This window comes from Cnephaeus nilssonii, assembly GCF_951640355.1.
Source record: "Cnephaeus nilssonii genome assembly, chromosome: 13".
NCBI lineage: Eukaryota > Metazoa > Chordata > Mammalia > Chiroptera > Vespertilionidae > Cnephaeus > Cnephaeus nilssonii.
Window position 1 is genome coordinate 40,852,243 of NC_137084.1, and position 14,184 is coordinate 40,866,426.

Here is a 14,184-nt window from a genome sequence, read left to right on the forward strand (position 1 = left end):
ATTCATGTCTGCTTCTACTACCAATTCCTCTGTATTCATTCTTACAGGGTTTCCTGGCCTGGACCAGTACTATCCCTGGTTTTCAATTCCCTTCTCCTCCATCTATGCTATGGTTTTCCTGGGAAACTGTCTGGTGCTGCATGTGATTCGGACTGAACCGAGCCTACATGAGCCCATGTTCTACTTCCTGGCCTTGCTGGCCCTCACTGACCTGTGCATTGGGCTGTCCACAGTGCACACGGTGCTGGGGATCCTGTGGGGGCTCAGCCAGGAAATCAGCCTGGATGCCTGCATTGCACAGACTTATTTTGTCCATGGTCTCTCCTGCACAGAGTCTGGAGTCCTTCTTGCCATGGCTTTTGATCGCTTTACTGCAATCTGCATTCCTCTGAGATACACATCCATCCTGACTAATAGTAGAGTCATTCAGTTCATGGTGACCATTGTCCTGAGAAGCGCTGTGTCCATTCTTCCTGTCATTCGTCTGAAGTTCTTCCATTACTGCCGCCCTCATGTCCTCTCCCACTCTTTCTGCTTGCACCAGGACCTGCTCAGGCTGGCCTGTTCTGACATCCGCTTCAACAGCTTCTATGCTCTGGCACTGGTGATCTGTACCCTGCTGCTGGATGCTGTCCTTATTCTCATCTCCTATGTTTTCATCTTGTATACAGTGCTGGCAATTGCATCTCGGGAAGAGAGGCTCAAGTCTTTGCAGACCTGTGTTTCCCACCTCTGTGCTGTCCTGGTTTTCTATATTCCCATCATTGGTCTCACCATGGTTCACCGCTTTGGGAAGCACCTCTCTCCTTTGGTTCATGTTCTTATGGGCAACATTTATATTCTCTTTCCACCCCTGATGAATCCAATCATCTACAGTGTCAAGACCCAGCAGATTCGAAGGAGGATAAAGAAGTGGTTTTCTTTGAAAATGTAGTGAAACCTTTGAATTTTATTCAGTAAAATGTGTTTTTTTTTCCCTTTATTGATTAAGGTATTACAAATGTGTCCTTATCCCTTCAATCCTGATCTCACCCTTACCCTCTGTTGTCTGCGTCCATTGCTTATGCTTATATGCATGTATACAAGTCCTTTGGTTGATCTCTCCCTCTTACCCCCACCCTCCCCATTCAGTAAAATGTTTTAAGATTAAAAAAATTAACGTTAGTTCCCATATGTTCAATAACTTATAATTTGTATAATATTTTCTAAAAATTTCTGTTCTTTTATGAGGACTAGAATATTAAAAAAATGTGTCTTGCCAATGGGAGAGAGGTGGTAGAACTAAGTTTTCCTAATAAACATTCCAGAAAAGATTTCTGAAAGCTTGCTGGAGGATAATCATAGCAATTATGGACATGACAATAAAAGTCTTTGCATTTGATTGACATTTTCTTTCAGCATGGTTGCCATATGAAAATTGTGTTACCCCTAGTTTGACAGTATTTTTTAAAATATATTTTATTGATTTTTTACAGAGAGGAAGGGAGAGGGATAGAGAGTTAGAAACATCAATGAGAGAGAAACATCGATCAGCTGCCTCCTGCACACCTCCCACTGGGGATGTGCCTGCAACCAAGGTAGATGCCCTTGACCAGAATCGAACCTGGGACCCTCCAGTCCACTGGCCGACGCTCTATCCACTGAGCCAAACCAGTTAGGGCAACAATATTTTTATTTAAAACTAGACACATTTTTGTTTTAGACTTTGGAAGCGTGTTTATAGTTTAAATTTCTTAAAAATGATGTTCATATCAAAATACATGTGCATTCCTAGATGTGAGTTGATGTTGAACTGTGATGCTGACCCTTCCCTCCCCTATGTTCCTTTTTTCCCATTAATGACTTAGTGCAAGCCCATTAAAGGAATTTTGAAATACAAAGATTTATGATTTCTCTATTTCAAAGATATTTCTCTTTAATTCTTTCTACACTATGGAGATATATCTTATTGCATTTAACTTTTTCATTTAAAAATTTTTTAATTTATCTTTATTGCTGCAAGTATTACAGGTGTCCCCCTTTATTGTTGTTGTTGTTGTTGTTGTTGTTTTATCCCCTTGACACCCTCCACCTTGCACTTGCATGTATATATGCACATAAATTCCCTGGTTACCCTCTCCCACATCCCAGAGTATTATGCTAACAAAAATAAACCAGTCAGAGAAAGATAAGTATAAAATGATGTCATTTTACATTTTTATACATATTTTATCATTAAGATTTCTTCATGCCATAATGTTATAATAATGTAACCCCTCTAATGTATGAAATAATTATTGTGTGAAAGGTTTGCTGTATGGAAACCCCCAATACTCTGTAACTTCCAAATTAATGAACACCCCACTATCTTGATGTAAAAGCTCTGCACCCTTGAAGTGTAAACACCCTGCTCCCAGCATAAGGCACACCGTCTGGCCCACACTGATAAGGACACAAGTTATTTACCACGGTCTACATAACCCTGAGACCCTCTTCAGTTGAGGTCTCCTGCCCGATAAGAGGAGGATTCCACCTCGCTCCAAGAGACAAGCCCCTGATTGCTCTGCTGTGTGAGCCTGAACCAACTGCGGCCGCCTGCCTGTCTCTGTTTTCGTCCTCTGTCCTTCATTGTGCATCGCCGGGTGGCCTTTGCCGGAGCCTAGGACCACTAGGAATAGGTAAATAAACCCTGTGTGATTGCATACTCATTCTGTCTGTGTGTCATGTGTTCCGGTTCGGCTCAGCTGTCTAGACATTGAAGTACCAGGGGATAGGCCATTATTGCTGACTCCTGGGCACCTGCGTTTGTCCCACTGAGTCTAGACAAATAATTGTTAACGAAAAAAAAAACATTGAAACCTGTAAAGAATTTTAGTGAGTTTATTTGAGCCAAACTGTCGACATATGCCGGGAAGCAGAACCTCAATGAATTGAGATAATGCTCCCGAGAATGCAGGGTTACACCTATTTTTATACACTGCCATCAAAGGAGGGACATAGGTGGGCTACATGAAATTCATTGGTGACGGATTAAGGAGGTGGGATAAAGTCAAACGGTGGGAAACCCCTGGGATTGGATAAAAAGTAAAATGATGGACACATACTTAGGTGGGTACAGGAACAATTAACATGATAATGAAGGAATGTGAGGCATCTGTCCTGGCGCCTACCACATTTGGTTGTGCCCCAGGGGCTCCAGCAAAAGAAGGAAGTTACAAGTTACCCAGACATCTCACAGATATGTTATCTTAGAGGCAAAAAGGCAAATGGGCTCAGGAAAGAAGATATAAGATGATCTTTGTCAGGGAAGATATCAGCTTAGGAATGACTGCCCACTATAACCTGTTTGTAGTTAAATATTTAATTTTCAGACCATCTTTTGTGGTTATTTTAGGTCTCTGAGTTTTCAAGACTGCCACACAGGCCTCCCCTGAGCTTGTCAGGTTAGCAGGTGGCTTCTTTCGTTCACATAATCAATTAATTGGGGCATAATAGGGACACATTTTAACTTCATAAAATCTTCAGAAAAAGATTTTAGAAGTGATTGCAAAAAGCGCAATTGAGAATTAATGGTGACCTCTCTTAGAGTAATGGTTGTGAAAATAAAAATATAATAGAGATGAATGATATTGTGGACGAAAAGGGGCCATATGTTAACCTGACTAACTCAGGGATGACCTGTGTGGTAGCCTTGCAAACTCAAGGGACCTAAAGTAACCATAAAAGATGGTTTGAAATGAAAGCCTTGAATTATAAAGTAGTTTATAGTGGATAGTCATGTCCTAGGTTAGTATCTTCCTTGACAAAGATCAACTTTGATCTTCACTGAACCTATTGTTTGCATCTAAGATAACAACCCTGCTGAATGTCAAGGTAACTTGTAACTTCCTTTTTCCGGACCCCTCAGGGTACAATCAATACGCCAGGGCACCAGGGACAGAGACCACAAATTCCCTCATTGTTATTGTTAATTGTTGACTGTTAACTATCCTGCACCCACCTAATTTTAAAAAGTATGTGTCTATCATTTTATTCTTTTATCCAATCCCAGAGGTTCCCCCCACACTTTGCTTTTTCCTGCCTCCCTAATCTATCACCAATGGAGTTAATGTAACCCACTCACATCTCCTCTTTTGATTGTAATCTATAAAACAAGGTTAAAAAAATGCCATTCTCAGGAGCACTATCTCAATATGTTGAGATTCTGCTTTCTGGCAATTGTTGATTGAAATGAATTCACAAAAATTCTTCACAGTTTTGAGTGTGGGTTGTTTTTTTTTTTTTTCATGTTAAGGATATTTAGGACATATAAACAAATGTTAATAACTGATGTGGGTTGGTTTCATAGTTGATGCTTAGGTTTCTGATGTGAAATCAAGTTGATGGTATTACATTCAATGAGATAGTGACAGAGAATTACTGTTGTTTATAAAAGGGGATAGTGAAACCCACTTTGAATGCATAAAATTTGAGGTGTCTGCGGAACATTTATAAAAATCCATTTAAATTCTCAAGCACTCCCAGTGTTTCAGATGCAGTATTAGACAATACTAAGGTACAGGAAAACAGCAGAAAGCAAAAAGAGTACTCTGCCTTCATTATAACCGGTGATGCAGACAAAAATTATTAAGAATACATCTACAATTATGATAAATGCTAGTATTAAGAATGAAGGGTAGCCCAGCCGCAGTGCCTCAATGGTTGAGCATTAACCTATGAACCAGAGAGTTGCAGTTTGATTCCTGGTCAGAGCACATGCCTGGGTTATGGCCTGGATCCCCAATTGGGGCATGCAGGAGGCAGCCAATCAATGATTCTCCCTCATCATTGGTCTTTTATCTCTCTCTCCCTTCCTCCCTTCCTCTATGAAATCAATAAAAACATATTTTAAAGAAATGAAGGGTAAAATGACATTCTAATAGGAGTCTCTAACCGAGCAAAGAGAATCTGAGTAATGACTTCCCTAAGCAAGTGGTATGTAATTGAGGTCTAGATACAAGGTAAGTAACCTCAGGAATATAAAAGAGAAGGAAATTTTAGACAAAACAGAATAGAAAAATAGAAGTTGAGAACATATTGAACCATCTGAAAAACAAATAAGTGTCTATGAAACTTCAATTATAAATGTTGAAAATTAGACAGAAAGAGGGTTATGAAAGATGAGATTTTACTTTAGTTTTAATTCTTAGAACAATATGCAACTACTAATGAATTGCAATTAAATGATCAAACATGTATTTAAGATCATCTGTCCCATTATTGAATAGATGAGAAAGAGTAGAGTTGCCAGCAAAAAAAAAAAAAAGAGTCTTAATAAAAGTATATAGTAATAGTTGAGTAGAGAGTTGTATCTCCTTTATCCTAACTAAAATTTCAGGAAAGGTGAGGTTTTAAGGTAATTCTTATTGTAGATTTTATTTTCTCTTCAAATCTGTATAATTAAACCATGTTCTCTGGAAGGCTGCTTTCTTTTGTGGCCTTTGGTTTAAGATACTCTTTCTAAAGATGTAAATTTATCTCCAATTCACCAGATTTCTAAAATGAGCAATGGATGCTCTTTGTGACTGGCCCTGAGTACTGTTTAGAGCTATCAGTAATCCACAGCTTGTAGAGTAATGGACCTTTGGAAAGGACCAAGATGTGTGTCAGATCTGGTTTTCCTAGCCCAGGGTCCAGAAGGAGATCAGGCAAAGACTCAAAGCCTCCAGAGATCTGCCTCTGCCTGTAAACTCATTGTTATTCTCAGTCTTAAATAGCCTCAGGATGTCAACCACAGCAAGGTGTAGACTCCACAGGATGAAGGGAGAGGTTTTTCAACAGGGTGGCGCAATTGTTTCCCCCAGGCAAAAGTTGCCTGGATGTTAAAGTTATCCTGGAGAAAGATGCTCAAGAGAAAATCGGGGTAGCTGCCTTCCAAACTCTAATCCTAGAGCCCCCAGCCATGGATAGATCCAGAGACATAGAAACATGGAACAGACTGTGGAATCTCAGAGGGAAGGCAGAGTTAAGTTGGTGGGTGGGTGGGTGGGTGGGTGGGAGGGAAGTGATCAACCAAGAACTTATATATGTATATGCATAGCCCATAGACACAGAAAATAGTGTGGTGAAGGCCTGAGATAAGGGAAAAGGAGGAAGGGGTCAATGTGGAAAAAGGAGGACACATATAATACTTTCAACAATAAAGATTTTAAAAATAAGTAAATAAATAATAAAATGAGCAATGGAGATGTTAAATGAAAGTCACTTCCTGCACCCCTGTACCTTTTTCTTTCCATGTTGACAGTGACTTGGGATTCTGTGCTGCCACCCTGATCACTTTGCTCAAACTTTTCTCATTCAATGACTGTGAGGTAGACTTTGATGCCTGCCTCATCCAGATGTTCTTCATCCATGTTTTTTTCTCAATAGAGTCTGGCATCTTCTTCACAGTGGTTGTTGACAACTAGGTGGCCATCTCCAACCCACTCAGGTACACTACTGTTTTGAGGAATTTCACCATTGCTAAGATAGGTGCGTGGGGCTTTTGCTATGGGCTGTGGCTGTCATGTCTAGGACCATTTCTAATTAAGTGAGTGAGGTTTTGGAAGTCTAATGTGTTATCCCACTCATACTGCTCACATACCCAGATATCACTGAGCTCTCCTGCTGTGACCAGCACATCACAAGCATCTATGGCCTCATCACCATTCTCGTCACCTTTAGAGTGGACTATGTACTCATTTTCCTTTGTTATTTGAAGATTTTGTCACTGTGCTAGGCATTGCCTCCTGGGAATAATAGTTCAAGGCCCTTAACACTTGTATTTTCACATCTGAGCTGTGCTAATGATATATGCCCCTATGCTGAGGATATCCATTATGCATCATTTTGGAAAACATGTTCCACCCATTGTGCACATTATCATGGGCTATATACATACCTTTTGATCCCTCCTGTTCTCAAGCCTGTTTTATGCACTGTTAAAATCCAGGAGATAGGCATCTGTAGTTTACAATCTTCATGCACTTGTTTGTCTCTCTCACTATTCTAGAATTTTTTGAACAACATCTTATGACCTTTTATTTACCACAAGTAACTAAACTAAGATAGGTAATAAATAATTGTACAAACAAAGAGTGCATTCTCAATAATCTATATAATCAGGAAGCCCCACTATTCATTTAAAGCAGTGATTTGTTAAAATATCTGTAATGCAAAACATAAGGCATTCCATGATTTTTCACAACCTATCTTTGAAATTATGTTTAGTTTTCTCAGCTTTCATTTATGAGAGTTTTATCTTGCTTAGTATGACTTTACAAGTATATTATTCCACTTTGCCATGTATATAACCTAACTTCTTTGAATCTATTGGCAAGTACACATGTAAAACTTAGATAATGAAGCAGAAAATTACAGAATGGACTGAAATCAGACATTAACTAGTATCTTAACATATCAAATAGTATTCTTTGTCTCACAATTTTACTTGCTGATTATCATTTTTCTGAGTTATGAAATTATATAACTAAACTTAAATAAAATAGTATATTAATTCTTAGTAGCTGTTGGAAAGTGTGTGGCTAAGAATATTCAATAGAAGAAAGATATATTTTATTTGGACAGAACCCACTTTAAATATTTTTGCCTTTAAGCAGTCATTAAAATAACATAAAGTAACATAAAAATAGTGAAATGTCAGTGCTTTAGGTAGGTCCCATTTGCAGCATGCCCTGCCAAGAATGTGAAAGAAATACTTCATGAACCAGCACATCTATCTCTGAAAGGCTACATAGGGCCTTACATATTCCTTGCTCCCACGTTTTGCTGATTGACTATGACTTTTTTATACCTATTATATGAAAAAACAAACAAAACAAAAGTTTTCAAAACATTACTCTTACAAAGCATAGTTTTCTAGACATGCATGAGAAATTCATAATATTTCTAAAAGGTTGAATGACAAAGTAGGAGCTTGTAAGTTTCACACATTATCTCATCTGTGCCTCTAACCACTCTATTTCCAGCCTACCTCACCCTAAGTCTAGATTCTCTGGAAAAACATATGAACACTTTTTGCAGTTGTTATTTTTAGTTCCTTATTTATCTTTCTCATCTTTCATATCATCCAGAACTCTTTATTTTTGGAACTTAGTGCCCTATGTTTCCTGGGAAAAGAATTTTTTTTCACTGAAGATTGTCTATTTGTTTAAGACAAGGAACATGTCTATTCTTTCTACTGAAATATTCATACTAAAAAGAAATCAAGCAATGCATGTGACCTACAAAATATATGTTGGAAAAATTAAGAAGTAAATGAATGGTTGCAAATCATTTGAGACATAAACCACAAAGTGTAAAACAAAGAATCAAGACCAAAATCTATGCCAGGAAAAATTGCATAAATCATATAAAGAAAAACAATTGAAAATGATTTTGTTTTGGAGCAATGTGGATAGTTATGATTAAACACCATCTTTTGAGATCAACTAAATGATGAGACTGAGACCTATATTTTGGTATGTAAGAAAATTCTAAAAGAATATCATATAATTAAACCCTATCTTAAATGTTCACCACTCAAAAAGGAAGCACAATTTTATATTATTCAGTATTTTCTGACTTATATTAAATAATTTCCCAACACTGGTGATAAGGGTGGTCATGGGTGTCAACAGAAGTAATGTCATGATGAATTCAGATTAGTGAATTAAAACAGGTGATTTACTAGATCTCTTTGAACAAAAAGTTTCCATGATTTCAGAGTTCAATGTTTAGCATTTGTAAACATTGGTAAATATTGGAAATTATTATTTTTACCATTACTGTCAAATTGTCCATTCCTGTGTTGACATGTGATATGTGGATATAGCAATTAGCTTTACAAACATAAAAAGATTCAACTCAATTTTTCTAGTTAACTTTTTTTATTTTTTCAGGGAGAACAAGATGTCTCATAAGAGAGAAAGTAAAATAGAATTAATTTTGAAAATAAAATTACATATAAAGACCACTGGCATTGATGTATATCTCCAAATACTAAATAGCATCATAATTCTTTATCTCCACTAAAGAAATCTTCTTATTTTAATGGTATTTTGTAACCTTTGCAATAAACTTGCCTCACTTTTCTGGGTATGCAACATTTAATGAGTCAACTTTTGTTTTCCCTCAGTTAAATATATATCTGTAAACTTATTTTAATTATTAATAGACTTGTATTTGTCCTTAGTCTTATGATGTATAATCTCCACCAAAAATTGGGGTTTATAACATAGCTTACATACTCCTTTCCTAATCAAGGTTGTATATCCATACACATTAATTGTTATTTTAAGTGGTAGGCCTAGTCAGCTAATCTAATTATAGACTGTGGGTCTCAGATGCTAGAGCAATCACTCAGTATGAAAAATACCCAAAGGCCTTCTCATCCCAGAGGTTATTCCTTGAGTTGTTTTTATAAATATTGATGGACAACAGAGATGACTATATATATGCCTCTCTTTCTTCTCTGAATTTTTATAAGCTAAACATGACTATCTTGCTCATGAGACCTAATACTTAAGACCTAAGAATATCACTAGGAAGAAACATCTGCTTTTTTATGTTCCCAAAGATTTTGAAAAATCATGCATCTAAAAGGTAAATGAGAATAGCTTAATGGTTAAAAATCTGGGTTCTGCACTTAGGATCCCTGGACTTTAAAACACGCTTTATGTATTTACTAATGATGTGACCTTGGAAAAGTCCTTCAGTGCTTGAGTTCCCTTCTGTGTAAAATTGGGATACTAACAATAGCTACTTTATATAGTAGTGGTAACCATTATATTGGATAATCCACGTAAAGGGGTTAGAATAGTTTTACGAAAATGTTTAGCACTTCTAAACATTGATAAATATTTGCAATTATTATTTTTATCATTACTGCTATATTGTCCATTCCTGTGCTGACATGTGATATGTTCTCTGTTTAAATATGCTGATATTTTCTGTGTGATAGTTACACAGCAAAGACAGGCGCTGAAAATGAAGCAAAACCTCTCAATCTTACAAGGCTAAACACAGTGGTTGCACCTCCATATTGTTGACAAAATAACCATTAAAAAATATCTCTCTCTTTGAGATTCATTAAAAACCACATCATCTCTTCTATGGGTTTGCCTTTTGATGAGAATTTGTTTGTCTTTTTTTCCTCATCTGAATTGTCTGAGAGAGAGACAGTGAGAGATAGATAGGGAGGGGGGGAGAGAGGAGGTGGGAGGAAGAGGGAGGAGATAGTATGAAGGAGAATAGATTGAAATATGTGTTGATCTACATATGAATAATATATAATCATTGCCCAGCCAGTGTGCTCAGTGGTTAAGCTTCAATCCATACACCAAGAGGTTACCCATTCAATTCCCTGTCAGGGCTCATGCCTGGATTGCGGGCTTGACCCCCAGCAGGGAGTGTGCAAGAGGCAGCTGATCAATGTTGATGTGTCCCTCTCATAGTTGTTTCTAACTATCTCTCCCTCTCCCTTTTCTCTTAAAAAATAAAACATATATTAAATAATAATAATAAATATAATAATGTGATAATGGGTCCTACTTCCTTATTAAGGGCTGGAATATTTGAAAGGAATTTCAGTTAACTCAAGGGGTGATAGTTAGAAATCTTGACATACAGTGTAGTTTTTTATCTACCTAATGGTGAGACAAACTCACATGCAAGCCAGAGCTATGCAGATTCTAGATTTTAGTGGTTCTTTTTCAATAAATAGCATTTATTATTCATAACTTTGAAACCTCCTAAGATTTGCAGTCAAAAAGTCTTCATAAGCATAGTTGGTGCCTTTGCAATCTACTGAATTTGATTACAAACTTGACTAATTAAATTAATGTTTCATAGTCCTGGTAAATAATTTTACATGTCAGTTATTCTTTTAAGAAAAGCAATTTTATTTTATGATTTGTGCTATATTAAAAGTAAGAACTGCTGTTATTTTTTAAAGTTGATATTCTTTTATTAGAGAATATGAAAAGTAGTCATTCTATCTGTAGAAAGATTTCAATAATAGGCATTGAATAATTATGAACCTGATATTCTTCAGTGACTTTCTTGTTCTGAATGAGAATAGCCAATACTCTGAATTTTCATCTTCTTTGACTCTATTTTATGATCCTTGAGATTTAATGCTTACTAAGGTATGGATAATATTACAATTTTAGCATAACATTAAATTTCACATTAATTCAACCATTATCTTCAAGAGTTCAAATGAGAGACAGATGAATAAAACTTTTTTCTTTATTGTAGAAAAATTAGGCCAAATGAACATATTTTATGCCCTTAGGATGAAAACAAAGATAGGAGTCTTCATGATGGCTCCAGTTATATATCACTCTACCATCCAACCCATCTCCTTCCATTAAATTTGTTCATCACAGAATGGAATATTAATTCTCTCCAGTGTTATATCCAGTTTTGTGAAAAGATAAAAGTAATATTTGGGATTTAAGAATTTATCAAGCTAGGATGGCAAAAACTGTATACATAGTACAGTTAAAAGTATGAAACTCATATACATCAATTATGCAAATATAGCAATTAGCTTTACAAAAATAAAAGATTCAACTCAATTTTTCTGATTACCTTTTTATTTTTTCAGGGAGAACAAGATGTCTCATAAAAGAGAAGTGGTTTGCCCATATGCACTTAGTTCTTTAGTAATTTTTCTCAAAACTTTTTATTCTCCTTCTACCTCATCATGCCAAATTAATGATCAGGACTTGAGTAGAAAGAGAGATTACTCATTTTCTACTATTACTTACATTCTTTTCTCTCTGTTTTCTATATAACAGACTTTGACTACCTCTCTCTAACAACATCCAACTATACATCCACTCCTCTCATTGCATTTCTGCTAACTGGAGTCCCAGGATTAGAAGACTTCCAAATCTGGATTTCCATCCCTTTCAGCTTTATGTACCTTTTGGCTGTGATAGGCAATGGCCTGGTTATGGCAGTGGTGGCCTGGGACAGGAGTCTCCATGAACCCATGTATTTATTCCTGGCCATGCTGGCACTCAATGATGTCCTTCTTTGTACTGTCACAGTGCCCAAAATGCTTCTCATCTTCTGGCACGGCCCTTCCCCATCAACGTTTCCTGCATGTCTCACACAGATGTTTTTTGTTCATGCTCTGTTCCTCTCTGAATCTGCTATTCTACTGGCCATGGCTTTTGATCGCTATGTGGCTATCTGTGCACCACTCCATTATGCAACCCTATTTACAGGCTGTCTCATCAGCAAGGTGGCCTTGGCTCTGGTGTTTCGAAGTGTGGCTGTAGTTACCCCTGGAGTCCTCCTCATTCTTCGTCTGCACTTCTGCCGGAGCAACATTATCCACCATACCTACTGTGAGAACATGGCCATTGCCAAGTTGGCCTGCAATAGCATTGCCCTTAATAGCATTTATGGGCTCACTGCAGCTCTCCTCACTACAGGGCTGGACTTTGTTCTCATATCCCTGTCCTACTGGGTGATCCTGAAAACAGTCTTTAGACTACCGTCTAGAGAAGCCCAGACAAAGGCCTTTGGAACCTGTGGAGCTCATATATGTATCATCTTGATATTCTACACTCTGGCCTTCTTTTCCTTCTTTACCCATCGCTTTGGAAAACATGTGCCCAGGCACACCCTTATTCTCTTGGCAAACCTCTACTTACTAGTGCCACCTACCATGAACCCCGTTGTTTATGGGGCAAAGACTAAACAGATAAGGATGAAACTACTAGTGCTCTGTAACCATTCAAAATGATCCAAAGGTTACAAAGCAATGAAAACAGGGAGTCCAGGATGGAGAACTAAGCTTAAATGTCATCTGAATTAATCTGGACAGATCATTCTCCAGAACACCTAACCTCTGGATAGAGCTTAAAATATTCATATTTCTGAGTGCTAGCTCCCTAACACTAGGGAACGGGAAACTAAAGGAACTGTTCAGGTTCCATCAAGAAATATCTCAGCATATTAAGGTAATAAATAGTGGAATATCACTATAACAGCATAGGCGATTTGGGTATCTTTTTTATAATACACAATGCCTCTTCTGTGTCAGTTTGCTATAGACAGGACAAAATGTAAACTCCATAAATTCAAGGATTGATTCTGATCCTAAACTTACCATTATATTTAGAGAGCCCAGAATATACAAATAAATATTTGTTTACTAGATAAATGCCTTAGCTAATCAAATAATAAATGCTAATGATTCCAAAGTACTTAGTTTCTTTTCTTTTCAGAAATCATCCCCTAAGCTTCCAAAAAATATCTCCTTCAATATTTCAGTTTAATAAAGATTTTTTTGTTGTTGCACATAATAGAAATTTACCCTGATTAGATTAAGTAAACAAAAAAGCAAGTTTTGAGTAATGTCATGACATCCAAGGATAATTTGAAGATCTATGACTCAGGAAGGACAAAAGCCAGGCTGCTCTAGGGCCTCAACAGCAGGAAGCATGAACTTCTCTAATGGATTTGGTGATACTATTCTGTCCCACCTGCAGTGATTATGGGACAAGAAATATAATTGCCCATATTGGGTCAGGTTGATAGACCTGTATCAATCAGTTATATTCCTTCATATTCTGATTTAATAGGAATGAAACTGTGGCAGAGCAATTCTCAAGAGAAGAAATTATGGCAAATAGTCAGGATTATGTTCACTGGATTCATGTGGCTCTTTTATATAAGCACATGCAATTTTCCTAGTTTAGCTTTTCCCACACCAAACATTCTTGCTAATTGCATTCTACAGCACTTGGCACATTACTTTATCATCTGTAAACCTATCTGCCATAATTCCTGCAGTGTAATCCTTTTTACGTTCTCCTCTTGATTAATAAAAGAGCTAAATTATTTCCTTGGCATCAGACAATGAAAAGGGAGATCATAAATATAGTGTAAATATATGCATGGTCTAGTGGTTGAATTAATTGGATTGAATGCCTTGAAAATACTTTATAAATGCATATGGTTCTAGATTCTATGTCTATACTTGTTCAAAAATGAAAACTAAATAAAGGGGAAAAGAATGACTTTTATACCTTTCAACATTTGTATAGATCTTAATAATAAGTACTATGCCATGTGTCTGCCCTGTGCTTTTGAAATAAATTGGTCTATTTCATGAAGAAAAAAAAGTACTATGTTCTCATGTCTTATTCTAGCTACTTTTGGAAC

At 36.8% G+C, this 14,184-nt stretch overlaps 2 protein-coding genes across 2 annotated transcripts; both read left to right on the forward strand.

The window, feature by feature from the left end:
* Positions 1-4: 4 nt before the first annotated feature.
* LOC307109619 (olfactory receptor 51V1-like) lies at positions 5-934 on the forward strand (the record flags this gene model as incomplete). Its single annotated transcript, XM_079788436.1, has 1 exon — positions 5-934. The coding sequence occupies one exon, from the start codon at positions 5-7 to the stop codon at positions 932-934; it is 930 nt and encodes a 309-aa protein (XP_079644562.1).
* Positions 935-9,587: 8,653 nt separating this feature from the next.
* Positions 9,588-12,760, forward strand: LOC307110117 (olfactory receptor 52Z1P-like; the record flags this gene model as incomplete). Its single annotated transcript, XM_079789162.1, has 2 exons — positions 9,588-9,600; positions 11,802-12,760. The coding sequence occupies 2 exons, from the start codon at positions 9,588-9,590 to the stop codon at positions 12,758-12,760; spliced, it is 972 nt and encodes a 323-aa protein (XP_079645288.1).
* Positions 12,761-14,184: the final 1,424 nt, after the last annotated feature.